The following is a 24,160-nucleotide window of genomic DNA, read 5'->3' on the forward strand; positions in this document are numbered from 1 at the left end:
GTTCCCTAGTGTGCAGGGAAGAGCTTCCTGGTTGCATTCAAAGGTGGGTAATGCTTAGGACACCTAAGGAATTAGGTGAGAGACCAACCTACACTTGGCCACTAGACGGGAGATCTGGGTTACTGATAGACCAAGCCTAATCTTCAGTTTCCCCACAGTGTAGTACAGGCAAGTTAACCTTAGCAAATACATGATTGGACATAAATGGCAAAATCCCACCACTGTTAGCTAGTTAGCCTCTACTGCCATTGTTCCAAGTAGTGTACTTCAGCCTGAGAGAATTGTCATCCTGCTTATGATGTGAGGCTGAGTCACAATGGAAATCTTGTCAAGCACAGGCACTGACTGCCAGCGTTGGAAACTAGTCCAGGCCTTGAAGGATGGGAACTAGCAGGGAACCATCTAGAAGGTAGAGTCTAGTTCCTGGGTGGGACTAAATGAACATACAGTGGGGAGGGGGACTATAACAGCCTCATGCCCATTTAGAAGCCATCAAGGTGATTGAGGAGATTAGAGATGATTGAGTCCTAGCCCAAATTTTTGGAATGTCAAGGCAGACTGCTTCACTCCTTTGAGCCCCAGATGATAGAATTGGAGGTAGTTAAACTATGATTGTGGAGAATCTGGGAGAGCTTGCTGGGCTTACTAAATTTTTTAATGCTTATTTTTGAGAGTGCAGGAGAGGGGCAGAGGGAGATAGGGAATGCAAAGCAGGCTCCAGGCTCTGAGCTGTCGTTACAGCCTTGACTCGGGCTCAAACAGATCATAACCTGAGCTGACGTCAGACACTGAGCCACCCAGATGCTTCTTGATGGGTTTATTTTTAAGGAGTACCAACTTAAAAGGTCATCTTGAACAAGTGTTCTTGCAATGGTTACCTCTGCCAGGCACTGTTCTAAGCATTTTGGCATGTATTCATCACAATTCTGAGGTATTAGTCTAACAGGCTGATTGCTTAAGCCCACAAGTAGGAAGCAGCCTCTGCAACTATCCCCCTCTTGCACACTTGCTGGGAGGGAGCCTGTATAGCCAAAAGGCTCCTCTTTGGTATCATTGTCACATCTGCAGTCTGTGCAGGAGGTGCTCAGTAAAATGAAGTGTTCTTTTTCTCCTACAGCTAACCTGGGGATTTACAGTTTTTAGTACAAATTCTTAGCATAGGGCCCGGTAACCTGCTAGGCAGGAAATACGTGCATTTTTTTCTCTTTATGTCCAAAGTGTAGCTGAAGCAAAGCTGTTGGCGAGTTTTCTAGGCCCCACCCTTTCTGCCAGACTTCTTGTAACCTACCTGCCTGCAGGCTTTTTCTGCAAGTAGGCATTCCTAGCAAACTTGGGAGTCCCGAGGCAGTCTGGGTTTGAATCCTAATACCACCAATTGCTGTTCACGTGACCTTGGGCAAACAATTTAACCTCTCTGCCTCAATTTTCTCATCCATAGATGATAAAAGTACCTACCTCTTGGGGTTTTAGTGAGATTTAAATGAGTTAATACTTGTAAAAAGCTTACAGTCTCATAAAAGTACAATGAGCTTGTTAAGTATTCCAGCAAACAACCTGGGATATCGTATCCAATAAATCTTGTTGAATGAATAAAGTCTACCATCACTTACTATTCAACCAGGTTTACCTCAGAACGAACCCTATCTTTCCAGGAGAGATTAAGGGATTAGAAACTTGCTCAAGATCATCTAAGTAGTAAGGAGCAGAACCAGGATTCGAACCTAACTCCTAAACCATACTATGATAAGCTATTATGTTACTAGCTTTAAGCAAGACAGTGTAGTGATGTACATATGTAATTTAATACTCCACATACCTCTATAAAGAAGGTACTCTGTGCCCATTTAGCAGATGAGGACAACTGAAGTTGGAGGATATGTGGAATTTGCCCACGTTATGCAGCCAGTAAGTGTCAGAGCATGCATCTGAGCAAGGCAACTGACTGCAGAACCTATTCTCAACCTATATTATATCATGCCTCAAAAAATACTATTTCCACCTGGTTTAAACCACCTTTTGGTATTAAGCTAATGTAACCACTACACCCTAAAACCTCAGTTTCAGTTGTAATTAATTATATACCCATGTGCCTGGTTTTACTCAACACTGGAAAATAAAATGGAAATGAGTAGTTTTTTGGGGAGTGAAAGTCCTTCCTCAACCATGCCTCTCCCTTACCCCCATTTCTTCCATCTTTGTGTATGTCTTTCCCTCTAATGGATGGGACCCACATCTTAATGATAGTACCTGACATTTGAGTAGGATTTGCCATGCACTAGGCATTTTTTTCATCCTTACAAGAGCCCTATGCAATGCAGGGAATCTGATTAAATCCATGTTATAGAAAAAGAAGACGATCAAGATCAAGGTTATATCATTTGCCCAAGGCCACACAGAGTGAAACTTGAAGGTCTTTGTCTCTAGAACCTGAGCTCTTAAGTTTATTTTGAGAGAGGATGAGCACACATGAAGGAGGGGTGGGGGAGCAAGAGAGCCCCAAGTAGGCTTCCAGCTCAGTGCTCAATTCTACAACTGCGAGATCACGACATGAGTGAATATCAAGAGTCTTATGCCCAACTGACTGAGCCACCCAGACACCCCTAGAACCTGAACTCTTAACCACTGTCTTCACTTCCCCTTCTCATAAGCATTAGCACCTTGAGCATTCCATCATGATAATTAGCATTCTGATGTGATTATTTTTCAAACTGATGTCCATCTAACCCAACAGTTGGATCCTCAAGAATGGAACCATATTTGTAAGCTCAGTTCCTATACTATGTCTGGCAATAGTAAACACTAGTTGATAATTTTGTTGTTTTTCTATGTTCTGTTCCATTGATTTCTGCTTTTATCTTTATTGTTTTCTTTTGATTAGGTGTAGTTTGCTTTTCCTTGTTTCTTAAGGTAGAAGCTGATGTCACTCATTTGAGAGATTTCTTTTTTTTTCATACAGGCATTTATTGCTGTTAGTTTCCCCCAAATATTGCTTTAACAATATCCCACAACTTCTGGTATGTTGTGTTTTCATTTTAATTGAGTTCAAAATACTACCAAATTCCCATTTGATTTATTTGATCTATAGGCTATTTAAAAGTATATTCATTTTTAAATATTTGGGAGTTTTCCAAAGATCTTTCTGTTACTAGTTTCTACTTTAATGTCAGTGTCGTCTAAGAATATATTTTGTATGACTTGAATCCTTTTAAATTTACCAAGACTTGTTCTATGACCTAGACCATGGTCTATCTTGATAAATGTTTCATGTGCACTTGAATATGTATTTTACTTTGTTTGAAGAAAGCAAGGTGGAATGTGAAGAAAGGTGAAGCATTCGATAAATATCAATCAGTTCAAGTTGGTTACGAGAGTTGTTCAAGTCTCCTGTATCCTCACTGGTTTTCTACTTTTTCTATCAATTATTGAGAGTGAGTTATCAAAATCTTCACCTATATTTGTGGAGTTGTCTATTTCTTCCATAAGTTCTATCAGTTTTTGGTTCACATATTGAAGCTCTGTTATTAGTTGCATATATGTTCAGGATTATGTATTTTGAATAACTGACTCCTTTATCATTTATGAAATTACTTTATTTCAATAATATTCTTTGCTCTGAAATCTACTTTGTTATTAATATAACTGCTCCAGCTTTCTTTTGACTAGTGTGGCAGAGGATGTCTTTTCTATCCTTTTACCTTTAAACTATTTGTGTATTTATATTTTTAACAGATTTCATGGGGTGCCTGGGTAGCTGAGATGGTTAAGTGTCTGACTCTTGATTTCGGCTGGGTTAGGATCTCATGGTTCGTGAGTTCCAGCCCTGCACTGGGCTCTGTGGGGACTGCGGAGCCTGCTTGGAATTCTCTGTCTCTTGCCCTCTCTCTGCCCCTCCCCCACTGTCTCTCTCAAAACAAATAAACATTTAAAAAACAAACTATTTCTTGTAGGCAGTGCATAATTGGGTCTTGCCTTTTTTAATTTATTAGGATAATCTCTGCCTTTTAATTGTAGTGCTTAGACCATATTTTTATATGATTAACGTTTAGGTTTGAGTCTTATCATCTTAAATATGTTTTCGATTTATCTCATCTATTCTTTGTTCCTTTTTTCTTCTTAATCTACCTTTTTTTAAAAAAAGAATCAACTAAGGATTCTTTTTTGTTTGTTTCTTTTGGGGGGGGTGGGGCAAAGAGAAAGGGAAACTGCATTGTCAGCACAAAGCCTGATGCGGTGCTATAACCCACAAAGCATGGGCTCATGACCTGAGCAGAAGTCAGTCAACCAACGGAGCCCCCCAGGTGCCGCTCTTATTCTCCCTTTTAAAAAATGAGTAACTTTTTCTGATTCCATCTTACCTTCTTTGTTGGCTTACTGGCTATAACTTTGTTTTATTACTTTTGTGGTTGCTCTAGAGTTTACAGTATACATCTTCAGATTATCAGATTCTACATTCAATTGATATTGTATCAATTCATTCACTTATGATAGTATATATCATATCATTTATTCACTTATGACAGTAAAAGAACTTTATGTTGTCACCCCACAGTCTTTGTTATTGTTGTCATGTATATCACTTTTATATATGTTTTTATATATGTTATAAAACCCACAATACATTTTTTTTGTCTAAACAGGAAACTATCTTTTTTAAAGTTTTTTTTTTTAATGTTTATATTTATTTTTGAAGGAGAAAGAGACAGAGAGGGGACAGAAGAGTGAACGGGGGAAGGGCAGAGAGGGAGGGAGACACAGAATCCGAAGCAGGCTCCAGGCTCTGAGCTGTCAGCACAGAGCACGACGTGGGACTCGATCCCACGAGCTGAGAGATCATGACCTGAGCTGAAGTTGGATGCTGAGCCAGCTGAGCCACCCAGGTGCCCTCATCTTTTTTAAAGTTTGGGGGCGCCTAAATGGCTCAGTCAGTTAAATGTTTGACTTCAGCTCAGGTCATGATCTCATGCTTTGTGGGTTCGAGCCCCACATCAGGCTCTGTGCTGACAGTTCAGAGCCTGGAGCCTACTTCTGATTCTGTGTCTCCCTCTCTCTCTGCCCTTCCCCCACTCATGCTCTGTCTCTTATTTCAGAAATAAATAAACATTAATTTTTTTTTTTTTAAATGAAGGTGAAATAAGGTATTTTCCAGTGCTCTTCATTCCTTTGTGTAGATGCAGATTCTCATCTGGTATCACTTTCCTTCTGCCCAAAGGTCTTTTTTTTTTTTTTTTTTAAGTTTATTTACTTATTTTGAGACGTTTAACCAACTAAACCACCCAGTCATCCCCCAGGTTCTTATTTTAACATTTCTTTTACAATGGTTCTACTGGTGATAAATTCTTTCAGCTTTCATATGTCTGAAAATACCTTATTTTCACCTTCATTTTTGAAAGATGTTTGCGCTGGATATACCTTATGAGATACAATTTTGCTGGAGTACTTTTAAAATTTTTATTAAAAAAAAACTTTTATCTTTTTTTTTTTAAAGTTTATTTATTTATTTATTTTGAAAGAGATGGGGGAGAGAGAGAGCCGAGGGGAGCAGAGAGAGAGAGAATCCTAAGCAGGGCTCACCTGCGGGGGGGGTGCTTAATGGCGGAAGGGGGGGTCTTGATGGAGGGGGGTGGGGGCCTCAAGGGAGTCTTGAACCCACGGATTGTGAGATCACGACCTAAACCCATACCAAGAGTTGGACGCTTAACAGACTGAGCCATCCAGCCTGGAGTGCTTTAGAGATGTTGCTCCATTGTCCCCTTGTTTGCATTGTATCTTTGTCTTTGTTCCTCTGCACATAACATGTTGCATTATATCCTTGCCTCATTTCTCTGTATATAACGTCTTTTTTCTGACTGCTTTTACGATTTTCTATCATTGGCTTTAAGCAATTTGATTTTGATGTATCTTGTTTCTTGTGCTTGGAGTTACTCGAGCTTCTTGGATTTTGTGTTGGTTACAGTTCTCCAGAGAAACAGAACCAACTGGATGTATGTGTGTGTAAATGGATAGATAGAGATTTATTTTAAAGAACTGGCACACGTAGTTGTGGGGACTGCCAAGTCTGAGATCTGTAGGGCACTTTGGCAGGCCAGAAATTCCAGCAAGAGTTGGTGTTGTAGTCTTGAGCCTACATGCAGTCTTGGCAGAATTCCTTCTCATAAGGCCTTCAACTGATTGGATGAAGCACATCCACATTATAGGAGGTAATCTGCTTTCCTTAAAGTCTACTGATTTAAAGGTTATCATCTCTTAAAAATACCATCACAACAACATCTAGACTGGCATTTAACTAAACAGCTGGGCACCATAGCCTAGCCAAGTTGACATATACAACTAACTATCATGGGGCGTTTGGGTGGCTGAGTCAGTTAAGCCTCCAACTCTTGATTTTGGCTCAGGTCATGATCTCACTTGGGATTCTCTTTCTCTGTCTCTCTCTGCCCCTCCCTTGTGTGCTCACTCTCTCAAAAGAAATAAATAAACATTTAAAAAAATATCACAGATCTGTAGGTTTATAGTTTATACATTTTTAAGGTGGCATTTCTTCATGTATTTTCTGTCCCCAGATCCTCCTTGCTTTCCTGTATATTTGGCCACTTAAAGTTATTCCATACTTCACTAATGCTATTTTCAATTTTTTTAAGTTCTTTTTTCTCTGCGTCTCATTTTGGATAATTTCTATTGCTATGCCCTAAAGTGTACTAATCGTTGTTTCCACAATATTTAATCTATTGTTAATCACATCCAGTGTATTTACAATCTTAGATATTGTCAAGAAATTCACTTTGGGTCTTTTTATATCTTCCATATCTCTAGTTAACTTTTATGCATATGGAATACAGTTATAATAACTTTCAGTGTCCTTCACTTCTATCATTTGAGCCAGTTCTGGGCCAGGTTCAATTGATTGTTCTTATTATGGTTTGTGTGCAATAAGTGAAATAAATGATAGAATGTAAAAAATAATTAAAATTAATATTTCGGCTCAGAATAGGAAAAGATAAGTGGGGTCAAGGAAGTCTTCACAGAGATGGGGCCTGAATTGAGCCTTAAGTTATATCAAGAGCTCAGCAAGGCAGGAAGAAAGACACTTGGTAGGGGAAACAGCCCCAATAAAGGTGAGAAGGTAGAATGAACATGGGCACCTTCAGAGTACAGTGCAGAGGCTAAGGAGAGAGTGGGAAGTCAACAGCTTGGGGCAATTGCTGCCTGGTGCTCCGAGTACAGCACTGAAGAAATACCTGAGTCTTTAAAGATTTGTATGCAGGGCAAGTTCTCAGAGCCATGATTTAGGATGATTAATGGGGATCTAGGTGGAACAAAATGGAGGGGAGGGATGTGAGGCAGGAGCAGAGGCCAGGAGGGTGGTGCTTTAGACCAGAGGGGCAGAAACCAAAGCATGAAGAGGAGAGAAGAGGGAAGAATCAGAAAATAAGTTAAGGATTGAATCTTTACTTCTCAGAGAACCTTACTCTTGGCTGTAAGGATGAAGTTGGGGAGGGCGGGGAGAGGTCTAGATCCGTACATAACATGTTTTATTTTAGGTGTGGGGTCTTCTGGGAAGAGATAGAGAGCTGAAACTTAGGGTGGAGGTCAGAACCAGACCAAATGGACTGCCCTCTCAGTTAAAAGATGATGGCTCCAGGCTGAACAAGAGCTCTGGTCCCCTTCTACCACTTGTGTGCTGACCCCAGAGAACTTGCCTCACCTTTGAACCTCATTTTTCTCATTTTCCAACTATCGTGAGGTTTCGTAAGGAACAAATGAGCTCATGGACATGGGTGGATGTGTTTCTGTAGTTAACAAAGTAAACAGTTTTACAAAATGGGTGATAATCATTTTTATAATTACATTAAGCCATGGGAATGAGTAAGATCTTGGAAGAAGAAAGCAGAGAGAGATCAAACATCCAGGGTTAAAACTTGGAGAAATCGCACAGTATATCATCTAAAAGAGGAGTCCATGATGGAGGCAGAGGTAAATTTGGAGAGGTAAGAGACCCTGAATATGGGGAGTCCTTTGGGATGGGTTCTGCATAGTAGGAGAAATTCAGTTGGTAAATACTCACCCAAAGTATCCATCTAGAGTTCAGGTATGATTGAATGACTTTCAGAGTCAGAATCAACACGAAATGGAGAAAATACCCTTCTGCAGAGGTCCCTGTCCTGACCTCAGAAACCCTCCAGACACAATCAAATGGCCTGAGAAGTCACCTCAGGGAACATCTGGAATCTTGAACTGTTTGTATCCACTGAAGAAGGAGTGTATTAAGAGAGCATAGTCAGCTTGGTGCCTATTTTCCATCTCCAGCTCCCAACCCCAATTCATAGCCCCACATTCTTTCTTCGCTGGTCTCCCTCACTTCTCTTGCTCCCCCCACTCTCGGTTTCTCCTTCTGCCAAGTCCATTCTCCATTTTGCTCTAAAACAAATTCTGCTCGTGTCACTCCCATGCTCAAATCCCTTCCCTAGTTCTTCACTGCCTCAGGATAGAAGCTGTACTCCTTGGATACACTAGGCCCTGCATCATGATCTGACCCTTGCTTTCTAGTGTTCTCTGCTCACTCCCATAGGCACCCTCTGCCCCAGTCACACCTTGGCAGTTTCCCACAACCACTCTACTCTCTCATCGCTCCCTGTCTTCGCAAGGGATGCGTCCTAGATGCTCTGCCCTCTTAGCCTTACCTTGGAAAACCTTTCTTAAGCCCCAGGCTGAGCCAGATGCCCCTGTGCATACCCACGTCATGGCCCTGTGTAGTTGTTGATGGTCTGATTTCTTCTCATCTTTCTCTGACGGAGACCCTTTTGAAAAGCAGTATCAGTATCTTCTCCGTGCAGTCTCTGCCCCACAAGACCTTCCCAAACTTGAAAACCCGGTTTCAAGTAGTTTCTGGTTGTCAGTCCACCGGTCCGGATTTGGAGTCTCCGAAATACACACCCATTGTACCCGGGCCAGGGCGGAGAGAGCCTGGTCGGGAGCGCTCTAGCCCGAGCGCGCCACTTGCACTTCCCGGAGCGGCCGCCAGGGGCCGCCGGGCTCTTTGTTTTTCTTTCTGGCCCGGGGTCGGGGCCGGAGGCCTGCAGAGCGCATGCTCTGGGGCAGTTCGCGGCCGGGCAGGCGGGCGGAGGAGTTGCTTGTGGCGGACCTGCAGCGAGGTAGGTCGCACCCGTCACGGGCGGAGGGTCGGGGCGGAGGGTCCGGGCGGAAGGTTGCACCCCGGGCGGCCACAGCTGGAGCCCTGGCAGGCCGGGGCCGTCGCCCGCGCGCTCGTGTCGGCGGCGCCGGCCCCACGTGAAGCCGGGCGGCAGGATGGCGCGGGAGTAGGCGCGCGGGTCCCCGGCCCCGCGGGGCGCCCTGGAGCCGGCCCGGCCCCGCCTGGCTCGAGCGAGGGCCGCGCGGCCCCTCTGCCGCCGCGCCTCTCTCGTCCGCCCGCGGCGCCCGCGCGGGCGGGAGATTCAAACGGCCCGAGCGCGGCCGGCCGGGTGCGCGCGGCCGCCGTGACCCCGCAGGGCGCAGACCCGCGCGCCTCGCGGCCCGGGACCGGCAGCCCCGGCTGCGCTTCCGGAGAGGGGAAAGTGGTTTTGTTCAGCATTCGTCCGGAGGATGCGATTGGCAGAGCAGCGGGGAGCGGGGGGGATCCTGCCCGGAGAGTGTGTGCCTTAGGAGCGCGAGGTATAGGCTGGCGAGGGTCTTCTGCAGGGCAAGAAGTCAGCGTCACCAGGCACCAAGAGGAAGACTGTTGAGCCTTGGAGAGGTGTGCTGTGAACCCCGCATCAACTCAGCTGTCAACTGATTTTTACTGTCTGTCTACTTCGTGCCGCGCTGGCAGGGCTGAGAAACAATGGTGAGAAGGGCCCCGTGTGGCCCCTGGTCTCCTTGGGGAGACCCCTGTGGGGGCCTCGGTTAAGGTCCAGTGTGTCACCCATGTATGTCCGTGGACCCGCTGCTGCTGGCAAGTCATTCATTCATCAGATGGTAATTGAGGTGCTCCAACCAAGTGTAACTTGTGTGTCCTGGCAGAAGTCCAACCTATGGAGTGGTATGGAAACTCTTGAGGGGGTCACCCAACCCTGCCCAGGAGGGTCCGGATGGCTTTCCGGGTGAGATGACTCTTGGATGGGGTTTTCAAGGACAGTGGAGTTATTCAGCCCACAGAGGTGGAGGGGTTAGTGCCATCCAGCCAGGGGCATGGAGAGGCACGAAGGTAAAGGTGAGTTGGGGTCAGAAATACCATAGATGTTTCAGTGTGGGGTACAAAGAAAGGAGTAACAAGATAATACAGCAAGGACCAGGTATCGAGAGGTCTGGCGTGCAAGACCAAGAAACACTGGGTGAGGGTGGAGGAGGCAGGGAGGGGGTCACCCAAGAAGGGCATCAGAATGGGTCTGGAAAGATGGAATTAGGAGTTCACCATGCTTTTGTCACAAAGACATCCCAAGAGCAGGAATACTGTTCAGCTTTGCAGCTTATTGGTTAGGTACCCTTGGGCCCCGCCCCCCCTCCAAGTCTCCTTGGGCATTAGTTTCCTTATCTGTAAAATGAAGGTAAGAGGTGTATGGTGAGAATTACTTATATCCTGTATTTTTCATAAAGCAGTGATTCTAACATCCGGTGGAAGCTGAGGTCCCTTTTCCCCAGGATACCTCTGCATGCAAGGGGGCTCCTCTGGTGAACTCCTGGAGTGAAGTGTATCAGCTCTGTGGCTGGCACACAGCAGGAGCTCAGCAAGTGTTTGTTGACAGATGAGACTCTCTCCTCCCTTTCTTCCTGGGGACCTTTCTTACAAAGAGATTTTTAAGCTTCTGAGTCTGGCAGGCAAGTGAGGAAGTAGGGGTGGTGGCAGGGACAGCTGCTGTGGTCAGAGAGGGCTCTATCTTTCTTTGCAGAAACCAGGCTGTGGAGGGGTCATAGAAGGTCACAGCAGGAACACCAGGCCCCTGGTAGACTGTCTAGTCTGGTATACCTTCGTTCACCACCTGAGGAAACTGAAGCCCAGGGAGAAAGGGGAAGAGGAGGAAGGGGGATGCTCTGGTGCTGATGGGAAGTGGTCAGGAGACCTGGGATCTCACCCCACCTGTGTGGCCTGGGGCACAACTTTTTTCTCTGTAAAACCAGGGTGATCACACTTACCTCAGAGGGCAGGTGTGAGCATTCCAGGCATCATAGATGCCTATTAGTGGAAGTTGACTCTATATCTGACCTTACTCTTTTGTGACTGTGTCTCACTCTTCTCCCCGACTGTAAGCTGCTGAGGATGGGAGCTGTGTTTGTTAGGGGGGTTTAGGATGGGGACAAAAGATTGCTGCTTATTCCTAGTCGAGACACTTACTGTGTGATTAAGAAAACACACCCAGAGCAGTTAGAGAGGGTGTCCATACAAAGAACTGATTTGTGTAGTAGAGGATGTGAAGGACTCCACCTTGAAAAAAGTTTATGGTTTGTTTACTTATTTTTTTTAATTTTTTAACATTTATTTATTTTTAAGATAGACAGAGCATGAATGGGGGAGGAGCAGAGAGAGAAGGAGACACAGAATCTGAAGCAGACTTGAGGCTCCAAGCTGTCAGCACAGAGCCCGACGTGGGGCTCGAACTCACGAGCCGTGAGATTATGACCTGAGCTGAAGTCGGACGCTCAACCGACTGAGCCACCCAGGCGCCCCTGTTTACTTATTTCTTTAAGCTCTAGGCCCAATATGGGGCTTGAACTCGTGACCCCGAGATCTAGAATTGCATGCTCCTCACACTGAGCCAGCCAGGTGCCCCCAGGGCTCCACCTTTTAGAAGGTGCTCTCTCATCCCCTGCCCTGCTTCCGGGATTGCTCACGACAGCATTCTGCTATACCTAGAGACCTCCATCGGAGAGGCAGAAATTCTTAGGCTCAGAGAGAACCCAGGTCTGTCCTTCCCCGCATTTTTCAGTGGGTCCAGCACCCACCTGGCCCACCCTGTCAGACCCAAGCTGCCTCAGTGTCTCCTCTCTTATCTCACTGTCCTCTCCCTCTTAGGTAGCTTCAGCCCTCACTCGTTGTGTTTGGCCAAGCTCATGGGGGGATCCTGGGGAGGCCTGCCTGGGCTGCCTCCAACCTTGCCTGGATCATGGTCTGCCTTTGGCTGATGTGTTTTTTTGTTTGTTTTTGTGGGTTTTTTTAATCAGTCATATATACCTGAGTTCTATTCCTGACTCTCTTTTACTGACTGTATGAATTTAGGCAAGTAAATTTATTTCTCTGAGCCTCAGGTGCAGCAATTGAATTAGAAGCGATAGTCCTTCCTCATCTTGTGAGGAGTAAAAGATTGTTGGCATACAGACGATAGGAGCGGCCAGTGCCCCAGAGTGGCTCACGTTTTAAGGAGTAGGTTGGTATGATGGACAGACATGTAAATTAGAGTAATTACGATCCAGATCCAAAAGTCTGTCCCGTTTCTCTGGGAGAGAATGATTCCTTTGGGATGAGGGGAAAGATCTGGAAGATTTACCAGTGGAGGTGACTTTGGGACTGAGTAGACATTCTTCTAGTAGGATAAGGGGTGGGAAGGTATAGAGATGCAAATGGACAGAGAGAACAATAAGCAGTCTAAGATTGTGTGGGAAGAGTAAGGAGATTGTGACAGAAAAGGGATAGGCCAAAAGTTATGTCAGTACCAGAGTCTGGAGCCTTCCGTACCAGTCTAGAAAATGTGGGCTTTATCTTCCAGGCAGAAGGAGCCAGTGGAGAGTCTGAGCAAAGAAGCACCTTGTTTCAGGTTTGAGGTTTAGAAAGATCATGAATGACTTCTGGAATGGGATGGGGTAGGTATCAGGAAGACCAGAGCCAAGTTGCTGTCTTTTCTTGGGGAGAAGGTATGAGAGAGAGTACCCAGGCAGGCTGAGAGACTGGGGAACATTGGGGAGGAAGGTGGCAAGGACACCAGCTTTGGAGTCTGACCGACTTGGTTGAGACGTTCACTTCCTCTTCCAGTCTTGGGTGAGATACTTTACCTTTCTGAGCCTCAGCTTCCTCGTCTGTAAAATAGGATCAATGTTCATAGCTTGCGGTGAGATGCCCCACAATTTTAGCCAAAACACAGGTGTCTAAGGAGATGTTCACTGGGTTCCAACCCACAGTAACACGTGTTTTTTGTTAGCGCCCCCATGATACCAACCACCTCATTTATTTTTCTGTCTGCACTTCAGGCCTTGCCTACAGGTCAGCCCAGCGTCGGCACCAGTATGCTGACATAATTCTCTTCCCTGTGCTTTCACTTCACTTCTTGTTGTGAGTACTCTTCCATCCTGTTACACGGTCTCCGTCTGTGGCACAGCTAACCTCTACAGGTCATTTTGATGAACTGATGGGAGATTTGCCTTCAGCAGGATAGAGCCCTGGACACACTCAACTGGCTGCCGGCTTGGCCAGGGATCCAAGTTGTCTACCTGAAACAAGGATACCTGTTCTATCCCACACCCTTCACCCACCCAGCTCTGCGTACTTCACATCTCTCGTTGGCTCCCAACGACTTCAAGCTTCAGGAAAACACCTGGAGAAACGGTCTTCTCAGTCTCTTCTCTCCTGTTTGTCCCCCAGTGTTCTCTATCTCACTAATAGAAGTCTACCATCCTCCTAGTCATTTTCTTTTAAGATTTTATTTTTAAGTAATCTCTATACCCAGTGTGGAGCTCCAACTCATAAACCCCGGGACCAGGAGTCACACACTGCACTGACTGAGCCAGCCAGGCGCCCCATACCGGCCTCCTAGTCATTTAACCCAATGCCTAGGAGTCCTTGTGTTTGGCCAAGCTCATAGGGAGATTCTGGGGAGGCCTGCCTGGGATCCTCTGGATTTTTTTTTAGGATGAAGAAGGTCATTCTGGATCTCTCCCTCTCCCTCACTCTGCACATCTAATCCACACTTCGAATTTGTCTCCTAAGTTGATCAGTTTTGTCTCCTTTTTCTCTATTACCTCAGACAGACCAAATCAAGTCACCATCGTCTCTCCTTTGGATGCCTGCAATAGCCTCCTCTTCCAGTCCATTCCATTTTCTTTCCAGTAGCCAGAACAGCCATTTAAGAATGTAAATCTGATGAAGGCTTTCTTAAAATTTTTCTGTGTTCCCTACAAGGTGTTGCATGATCCAGCCCCTGCTCTCCTCATGTCGTCTGACCAGTTGCTCTCCAGCTGAAGCTGCACTGGTCTCCCCACGTTCCCAAACATGCCATTTAGCAGACCACTTTCGTCATGGTCTTGCCCTACTGTCTTTCTCTCATATTTCAGGTCTTAGCTTAAATGTCATCCCCTCCGACCACTCTATTTCCCTACCCCAAGGCATTTTATTTTTTTAGTGTGGTAACACAAACATAAAATTTGCCATTTTAACCATTTTTTAAGCATATAGCTCAGTGTTAAGTACACTCACGTTGTTGTGTCCCCCCAAGTGATCTCTTACCGTATCTCCTTATCCTTCACTCAGCATCATCTGCAATGTGTCTTCCATACTACAGTGTAAGCTTCATGGGAACAGGGAGAGGGGTAGTCCCCTTTTCCTTGCTATACCTGACCCAAAACCAAACAGTGGTGATAGGCACTTAATGAATATTTGTGGAACAAATGAATAAACGCTGCCATGTATTGAGTACTTACTGTGTGCTTAGCACTGAAAACAGATATTGCATTCAGTTTTGAGGGCAGCCCTGAGAAGTCATTGCATTCCCCTTGACAGATGAGGATACAGCTCAGAGAGGTCAAGGCTGCTGGCTAACCATGGCCACAAAAGCTGGGGTGAACAAGCCACAGCCCTGGCAGGTGAATCCAATTCCCTCTAATCCCCAAGAATGTGCATTTTTAGCATGGTAAGAGGGGTCTCAAAGAGGTGGGTTGGAGAGGAGGAGTCCCACCCCAAGAGGGGGAATCACACCCCAAGGGAATAAAAGTTGGGTGACTCTCAGAACTGCCACCTCATCAGAGTCAGAACTGGGCCAGTCACAACCTGTAGAAGCAGCTCAGCCTGCCGAGGCTCAGCCTACACTGGCTTGGAGAATTCTAAACCTTTGGCTACTTCCTCATCTTCAGTCCTTTGTTCTGCCCCAGGATAGTTAGCAGGAAAGTGCCTGGAAATTCAAGAGGCCATTGGCCTTGTGTTCATTACTCTGCAATAGGGAGCTGGAGGGGCTGAGGCTCTAGGACCTACTGGAAGAAAGACATTGGGGTCGGGGGGAAGGGAGGTGCAGGGTGCTGGTTAGGGCCACAGCTAAGCCTGAGAAGGACTCTGGAGTTCTCATTCCATTTTTAGTGTTGGGTAGAGTCTCATCCCTTATCTACAAAATGGAGGAGAGGTGGGTTAGATTAGCTTAGAGCTATTCTCAGGCATTACCTGGGACAGGCCCTAAATGTTGTAATACTGATACTAATTTATTACATTTACAATATTAGCTCATTTAATCCTATGTAACAAAGATGTAGGTACTATTATTATCCCTGTTTTACTGAGGAAGAAACTGATTCATGAAGAGATTAGGTAATTTTGCCTAAGGTCAAGCAGCTAGAAAGTAGCTGAGCCCAGATTCTGGCCCTGAGATTCTTAATTGGCACAAGCTATATTATTTCTACATCAGGATAGCTCTAAAGTGCCCTGGCCCCTGCCAGAGGGTTTACAATTCTGGTTTCGGGAGCTCCAGGCTTAGACAATTTGACTTCTTTTCACAAGCTTAAAGACCAGGGCTCAATGAAGATTTATTTCCGGGGCTGGGTGTGTGGAGGAAGGAGGCTTTGGACACAGTTTAGGCTGGATTGGAATTGAGAGAACTGGGGAAAATGTCTCTGTTCTCAGCAGCCTTGAGGAAGACAGGGAGAACATGGCAGGACAGCAGCAGCTAAAGGCAGGAGGGGTTTGGGGCTGAGGCTCGTAGCTGCCCTGGATGGAACTTTAGCTGCCCTGGATGGAACCTTTCTCGTAACTTATAAGTGGTTTCCTTTCCCCTTTCTCTAATACCTGGTGAGCATGTACACAGTGTTTATTTATTATTGGACTGTTTAGGAAGGCCACGTTCCTTGTAGGAATGGGACTTTTGGATCAAAGGGCACAAATGGTCTGGTTTGGTTTTATTTAATGAGAATCGTGCTTTTTTGTGGATGGGAGGGTCTGATAACAGTAGTGCTTCACCAGAGTTACTAGTGGTATCTCAAGGTTGAGGGAGAGCTATGAGAGATACTTTGTTTGATGTTCTTAAAGGTTTTAATTTTTTGTAATAAAAAAATTTAAAAAAATACATGTAATGTTGTTAGATATCTTAGATAATATAGGAAGGTACAAAAAGAAAAAAATTATGTGTCTATAATCCCATTTTCCAGAGGTTACCATTGTTAATAATGAACATACTTCTTTCCACACAGTTTTCTACACATATTTTTACACATGTATACATTTTTTAATGGGATGATGAAGTGTTTTTTCAGTCTTATATTATTTGGCAATGGTGAGCATCTTCCGATTCAATAAATAAATCTCTGAAAGCATCACTTTTAATGGCTTCATACCATTCTATTATAAATATACCACGTACTTTCCAGCTCCTACTATTGAGTACATGGGTTGCTCCATTTTCCTTTTTAATGTTATGACAAATACAGTAGAGAATATTTAGGGAACTTAATCTTGGGATGTATCCATTATTCTGTTACCATTCTTCTCAGATAAATTCTGAGAAGTGGAATGGCTGGAATCCCTCTTACCTTTTTTAGGGTTACCTAGTGAGAGCAGGTAAATGATTGCCATGAATGAAATGGAGTATTTGCCTGGGTTTTTCAGGAAAGGATGCCACCCAAGCGTATAGCTAAGAGAAGGTCACCTCCAGAGGATGCTCTCCCCAAAAGCAAGAAGGTGAAGGGTAAGTTGGCTTTGGCCTCTATCTCTGAATGGGTGGCCTCTTGGAGGCCCCATATTCTGGGACTGGGCTCCTTCCTCCCTGACCTCTGGAGCTGAGGGACCTGGAAGCCCAAGAACTCCACCCAGCTGGAGTCTCTTGTAGCTTACTGAATCCCACCCTCTGAGACTCCTAAAGCAGCAGAGACTTGTCTACAAGCACTCAGGTAGTACTGGGAGGTGGTGGGGGGGGTGGTATGAGACCCTAGGACTTTGCTCCCTGCAGTAATGCACCAGGGCTAGGACCATTGACTTCCAGAAGTAGGTTCAAGTCCAGGCTCTGCCACTTTGCAGTCGTGTAGCTTCGGTTAAGTCACTTAACATCGCTGAGCTTGAATTACCTGATTCATACAACAGCTCAGCACCAATCTCGCTGGGCTGTTAAGAGGAAAATGAGATAATGCCCTGGTAGCATTTGAGGAAGGTAGTTGTGGTTTCCTTTCCTGGGACCCTAGAGGGAGACAGTGAGGAGAGCAATCCAACCCCAATCCGGGAGGGGATAGTGTGGACCCACACTTAGACAGTGTCTGTCTTTTGCAGACCCTCGTAACCAGGCAGTGAGGGCTGGTGCCTCCCGTCGTGTTCCAGGTGCCCACGGGCCGAGCCCTCCTGACCAGAAAACCCGACCAGGTGGCTCCCTGCCCAGGGCACCCTCTGCGCAGCCATAGCGGCCCTGGCAGCTGTGGCCACACCCCCGGAGGGAGGGTCTGGACGCCATAGGTTGTCCGGGGCCGTGGGCGACCGTCACTGGGCAGCAGATGGCCCATTGCTGCCCGCTGGTTGGCTTGTACCTTTTTGCAAATGTCTGTCTTATGTCTTACTCCCGCCCCTTCCTCTTCTGCTGCCTGTTTGTTCCCAGATAGGCGCGGAAGGGTTGGGTGTGAATACGTGTGGGAGTTAGTCGCAGCCAGAACATGGAGGGTAGGAACGATGCTCTGACCCATGTAGGTTCCCTTGGTTTCAGTGCAGACTTTACTATTTATTAGATTTGTGACCCTAGGAAGGTATTTAACCTCTCTGAGTCTCTGTTTCCTTTCCTATAAGAAAGGATCCTAATATGGAAGGTCTGTAGCATAATTTAGGGGACTACAAAGCAATTTCACATTAGTAGAGTAAGCAGTCAGGAAAGGGTAGACGTTATGTGAATCCTCGTTGGCACAGTGACTCCTAACTGAGAACTTGGAGCTATTTGGGAAGACTGTCTGTATCCTCATTCTTCTCTTCCCCACCAAGATTCATTTCACAATATTGAGTGTCTTCTTGTTAACATTTCCTCCCTCATATTAATAATGTGCTCAGTTTTTAATTTTCACAAAAACCGTGTGACAGTTATTTTTGCTATTCACATATCGGAGATGAGGAAATTTAGGCTTATTAGAAAAGCCATATTACTGGTCTGTGGCAGAGCAGGGACTTGAACCCAGGTTTTTATGATCCCAGAGCCCATGCAGTGGAGAAAGAATGACTCCTCCTTTCCCCTGTCATCTTGCACACTCAAGGGCTGTCTTCTTCACCCCTCAGTCTCACATAGGTCCCACAGCACAGAACCAGGCATGGTGCTGACACTGGGCCAGGGCGATGTGGGCCAGCTGGGGCTGGGCGAGAATGTGATGGAAAGGAAGAAGCCAGCCCTGGTGCCCATTCCGGAGGACATTGTGCAGGCTGAGGCTGGGGGCATGCATACCGTGTGTCTAAGCAAAAGCGGCCAGGTAGGTTGGGGTGGGTGGCACAGGATTGGACAGGGCCTGGGCTTGGGGGTTCAGAGAAGGAAGCTTGAGCCACAAAAGTTACTCTGTGGCGATGGTGCTGGCTAGCTGAGCAGGGAGTGGCCTAAACGAGAATGGACTGAGGCCAGACCTTGCACTAATGAAGGCATCTTGGCCACAGGTCTACTCCTTCGGCTGCAATGATGAGGGTGCCCTGGGAAGGGACACATCAGTAGAGGGCTCAGAGATGGTTCCCGGGAAAGTGGAACTACAAGAGAAAGTGGTACAGGTGTCGGCAGGAGACAGTCACACAGCAGCCCTCACTGAGGATGGCCGAGTTTTCCTCTGGGGCTCCTTCCGGGTAAGACTGGGTCTGGAGAACTGCATGGGGGTTGGCTGGCTGAATTAACTGGTGAGGCCCCAGTGATAATCCATCTCTACCTCCCTCTTGTATGTAATGGTGGGGAAATCAAGGCCCAGAGGCAGAGCTTGGGCCCAGACCCAGGTCTCTTCATCCAGGCCTGTCCACATTTACCTTGAATCTACATTATGAAATGTGTATCTTGGGAAAGCGTGGATCAAGGATGCCTTTAAGCTGAGGCTAATCCAGGAAGCTTACTCTCCTCACCCATCTCCTTCAACCTCTCTCCTCCCCAGCCATCTCCTACATCTGTCAGGGGTTTTGGGGTGCATGGGAAAGATTGTCACATCTCAGAATTTTGAAGGCAAGGGAGTGCAGTTTAAACAGAGTCAGCGTTAAAGTTGTTTTGGTACTTTGGTGTTTATTTTGAAATGTTAAAAATAAAGGAATCTGATAAGGTGTTTCTTCATCAGGACTGTTTTTAAAAATTTTTATGGAGAATTTCAAACACATAAAAGTGATCAGAAAAATAACATTGAACACCCATCTACTCGCCTCTGCCTCTACAGTCATCAATTTGTGGCCAAACTTGTTTCCTCTCTACTCCCATCCACCCCACCACCCCGATCCTTTGTTATTTTAATGCAAATCCCAAGCCACATACTATTTCATTCATTAAGTATTTCATTATTTGTCCCGGCTCCTGCCCACCTCTTCATCCCCATCTGGCACCAGTGTCCTTCACCAGACAGCTCTGTGGTTGCCTGCAAGCCTGGACCTGACTGGTATGGGGCAGGCACGACTGGCTGGTAAGTGCTCTGCCCTACCTTCCAGGACAATAATGGTGTGATTGGACTCTTGGAGCCCATGAAGAAGAGCATGGTACCTGTGCAAGTGCAGCTGACAATGCCTGTAGTGAAGGTGGCCTCAGGTGAGTCTGGGGGTACTCGCTCTAGGCAGGAGTTGGAGAACCTTGTTCCGTGGCTGGCCTAGCCCTGGGCCCTACAGACAAGCCCTGCATCCTCTGCCTTCCTCTCCCCCTCAGGAAATGACCACTTGGTGATGCTGACAGCTGATGGTGACCTCTACACTTTGGGCTGCGGGGAGCAGGGCCAGCTGGGCCGTGTGCCTGAATTATTTGCCAACCGTGGTGGCCGGCAGGGCCTTGGTAGGTGGCTTAGGTCCCTCTGGCGGGGCAACTTGGCACGCCACCCCCTGGTGAAGGTCAGAGGCAAGAGCAGTTCCCTAATAGTCTTTAGGCTTGCATCAGATAGACCTTAACCTGGTAGTTAAGAACTCTGACTCTAGAGCCATACTACCCTGGATTTGAATTGTGGTTCTGCTACCTATTGGCTGTGGGACTCTGGACACAGTTTCCTCATCTCTAAACCTACTTCATTGGGTTGTGGTGAAGTTAAATGAGCTAACATAGAAGAATGTTTGGCACGTGGTAAGTTCCATGTAAATGTTAACCTCTTAAGGCTGTGGGAGACTGAGTGAGGCACTTGTACTCTCATGGCCTCAGTTTCCTCTTCTGTTTAATAGGGAGAAGAATGCCTGCTTAGTCTCCCTCCAAGGGCTATAGTAATGGGGAAAAAAGCACAGGGCAGACAGAGAAGCTGTGTGTGTCTGCCACTGACCCTTGCCTCTCTGCCTACAGAACGACTCTTGGTCCCCAAGTGTGTGATGCTGAAATCCAGAGGAAGCCGGGGTCACGTGAGATTCCAGGATGCCTTCTGTGGTGCCTACTTCACTTTTGCCATCTCCTGCGAGGGTCATGTATATGGATTTGGCCTCTCCAACTATCATCAGCTTGGTGAGTCCCAAGCCTAGCATCTAGCATACCCCAGAGTGACTTGGGTTCAAATCCTGGCTTCACTCATTGATTGCTCGCTCTTGATGGGGTCAGCTAACCCCTCAGAGCCATATTTTTGTCACTGTAAAGTGAAAATATCCATATCTTGGTGTTTGTTGCGGGGGGAGGCGACCTCGCTGCGTGAGGGAATGAAGAAGGACAGCTCCTTGGACAGCTTCACCCTTGACAGCTCTATCCTGGCCTTTTCCTCCCAGGAACCCCAGGCACAGAATCTTGCTTTGTACCCCAAAACTTGACATCATTCAAGAACTCTACCAAGTCCTGGGTGGGCTTCTCTGGTGGCCAGCATCATACAGTCTGCATGGATTCAGAAGGTGGGACCTCTGGGTTGAGGGTGGAGTGTTCCTTGGGCATAAGCCCAGTAAGATATGGAACCTGGGCCTGCTCCATGGGTTGGATCAGATGTGGGTCCATGAGGGCCACCCCCATCCCTCAGAGTCCTGGCACCCCTCCAGGTATGAATGAGTTCAGTGGGGTCCTATGGGGCCTCTATCAGGACTCCCCCAGAACTGGAATATACTGCAGACATTTTTACCACCCTGGGAGTGGGGACCAGCTCCCACAGATATGGGAACTCAACTGGCCTACCTGGAACATGCCCTCTGGTACTCTTTATCTCTCCCCTCCTCCCACAGGAAAAGCATACAGCCTGGGTCGCGCTGAGTATGGGCGGCTGGGCCTTGGGGAGGGTGCTGAGGAGAAGAGCATACCCACCCTCATCTCCAGGCTCCCTGCTGTTTCCTCAGTAGCTTGTGGGGCCTCCGTAGGGTATGCCGTGACCAAGGATGGTGAGTGGGGCTGCCCACATTCGGTGTGGTTGGGGCTTGGGGGTCATGATTCTTACCAAACTGTTCACCAGCCTCTGATGTCCATCATTGAATAGAGCTGAGATACACAGAGCACTGTTTGTGATGACGTTGCTTTTCTCCTGATTGTCTGAAGTTCTGACTTTGATGGACATAAAATGAGTAAACAAATTATTTTAATAAGGGTGATTTGTTTTGTAGCATAGAAAAATAGTGGAAGGGGATATGTCACTGAGGCCCAGATAGGCAGTAGGACTTGAATCCAGGTCTCCAGACTCCTAACTCAGGCTTCTCTTTACATTTTCCACCAAGGTGACCTCTTTATTTACAACCAGAGAGTTGTACTTAGAATTTTACTAGGAGAAAGAAGGCTTAGTCATTGGGGTCATAGCAGGCACAGCAGAGGAGAGTGTGAACCACATGGTCACTGGTCACCAAAGCCTGAGGGGGACAGCAATGGGCACCTTGAGAAGGCTGCAGCTGATAGAAGCGCTTGACCTGGGATTATCTGGGAAGAGTTCCTGAGGAAGTGGAGCTTGTACTACACCTTAAAGGTTCAGTCCTTTATGATACGCAATGGAGGGCATGGAGGGCATCTGAAGTGCAGGAGCATCTAGAGCAGTCCCACAGGTCCTTGGAATGGAGGGTGGTATAGGGGTTGGGGAGTGGCCAGTCATGTAGGACCTTGAATGCCATTCCTAGGAGCAGGGAGAAGTCTTTGGCAATGTGGTCTCTGGTTGACAAAGCTGTTTTTTAAATCCAAGATCTCCTTGGCTTCTCTCAGCTTCCCTGAACTACTAGAGGCTGGGACATTGCTAGGCTGCTACAGGCCAAAGCCAAAATTCACCCTCATGTTCCAGGCTTCTCACACTACAGAAAGGTGGGGCTAGGAATCCTGGAGACAGCTGCCCCCATTTCTCTCCCTTGTAGGTCGTGTTTTTGCCTGGGGCATGGGCACCAACTACCAGCTGGGCACGGGGCAGGAAGAGGATGCCTGGAGCCCTGTGGAGATGACAGGCAAACAGCTGGAGAACCGTGTGGTCTTATCTGTGTCCAGTGGTGGCCAGCACACAGTCTTACTAGTCAAGGACAAGGAACAGAGCTGATGAAGCCTCTGCGGGCCTGGCTCCCGCCACCCACCCCCCCTCCTGGAACTGGGAAGCTATGACTGTAGATTCCAGCAGGCCTCCCCCAGCCCTGAGTACTCTGTCATCTGCCTTTTTCCTATCAGCAGAACAGAATCCTTTCCCTCTTTTCTGTCCTCCTTTCCTGAGTCATCCTACAGTCTACAGGATGAAGGGGGAGGGGGGAAATGAAAAAGGGGAGGGGGTTTTGGCAGCTGGAACATTGCTCGCCCCAGAGTTATGTGGTTAGACCTTTCCCCCTTGTCCCTACCTCCCATGGTCCTGGCTGACCCTGGTTTTGCCTGCCAAAAACCAAAAATTCCTCCCCTGGGGATTTGGTGCCCACATTCTGAGAGGTTGGGGGCTCATCAAGCCCTACTGTAGCCATGTGCCACCCTCTGTCCTTCACAATCCACAGGCAGACAAATGGTATGGTGGTCAGACCCAGCTGTCATGGACTTATGCCTGGGGGAAACTGGAGACCGGGCAGGGCTGCCCAGCCATGGGCAACTCCAAGCCAAATATTTGGCCCTCAACAGATGTCCACGGGGAAGAAGAAACAATGATCCTTCACTTGGTCAAGAAAAAAGCCAATCAGCCTTTCTCCCAGAAGCACAAAACATTCTGCCCTTCAGGCATTGCCTGAGAATTCTGCCCATCCAACATGCCTTACCTGCAGCCAAGGGCCTTGAAATCTGGAAAGGAAGCTACATCTGCAGGGCAGGACATGGGGGGAGTGGGGAAGGAGGGTTTTATAAACAAATTTAAAGCAATACTGAGAGTGAAGGGAGGGAGGGGAAAGGGGGCAGAGGCTTGTGCCCAGAAAGGGAAGCAGCAGCTTGTACAGTGGCTGAGGAAATAGAAAACAGTTTTGATTTTTTTTTAATGTAAAGTATTTTGGAGGGGAGAGTGAACTCTTTTAACACTTTGAATAAATTTAGAGTTTTATAAAACAGGCCACTTGTTTTCTACATACTCCCTGCTTTTTTTAAGGGAGCACCTGTGTTGGGAAGAGCAGAATAAACCCACACCTAAGCACCTGGTCAAGGCTAGGACTTAAGTGACATGTCCTAGAATATGCCAGTCAGCTGTTGGTGTGGCTGTTTCATACAAATCAAAAAAGAAAAAGAGGTGATTGATTTTTGCTTAGGTATTTATGTTTCAGGAATCACTGGATTTTTTAAAAATTATGCTGCATAATGTAAGAGACACGGAATGGATCTTTTAATATCCTAATCCCAAACCAAGATTTGAGTACAGTGCATACCTATAGATACTTATGCTGAAGCTTGCTGTTGTATCATTTTTAACAGCTGATGTCATTGATTAAACGATTAACTGCACAATAACTCTTAAGACAACTTGTATGTATTAATGTAGATTTTCCCAGGCA

The 24,160-nt window shown here is 46.6% G+C and overlaps 1 protein-coding gene across 4 annotated transcripts; it reads left to right on the top strand.

Annotated features, from left to right (window-relative positions):
* Nucleotides 1-308: 308 nt before the first annotated feature.
* Nucleotides 309-22,895, top strand: RCC1 (regulator of chromosome condensation 1). 4 transcript variants are annotated; one of them, XM_042996400.1, is made up of 13 exons: nt 309-409; nt 7,852-7,985; nt 9,694-9,838; nt 16,781-16,859; nt 17,435-17,524; nt 18,416-18,603; nt 18,782-18,961; nt 19,796-19,892; nt 20,007-20,129; nt 20,622-20,777; nt 21,032-21,151; nt 21,473-21,625; nt 22,574-22,895. In XM_042996400.1, the coding sequence occupies exons 3-13, from the start codon at nt 9,836-9,838 to the stop codon at nt 22,747-22,749; spliced, it is 1,365 nt and encodes a 454-aa protein (XP_042852334.1). In that variant the 5' UTR covers nt 309-409; nt 7,852-7,985; nt 9,694-9,835; the 3' UTR covers nt 22,750-22,895. The 4 variants fall into 4 exon arrangements, with proteins under 4 accessions (XP_042852334.1, XP_042852336.1, XP_042852335.1 ...); XM_042996402.1 differs by lacking the exon at nt 17,435-17,524; XM_042996401.1 differs by lacking the exon at nt 9,694-9,838.
* The last annotated feature ends 1,265 nt before the right edge of the window (nt 22,896-24,160 follow it).

Source organism: Panthera tigris, chromosome C1, assembly GCF_018350195.1.
Source record: "Panthera tigris isolate Pti1 chromosome C1, P.tigris_Pti1_mat1.1, whole genome shotgun sequence".
In the NCBI taxonomy this organism is placed as follows: Eukaryota; Metazoa; Chordata; class Mammalia; order Carnivora; family Felidae; genus Panthera; species Panthera tigris.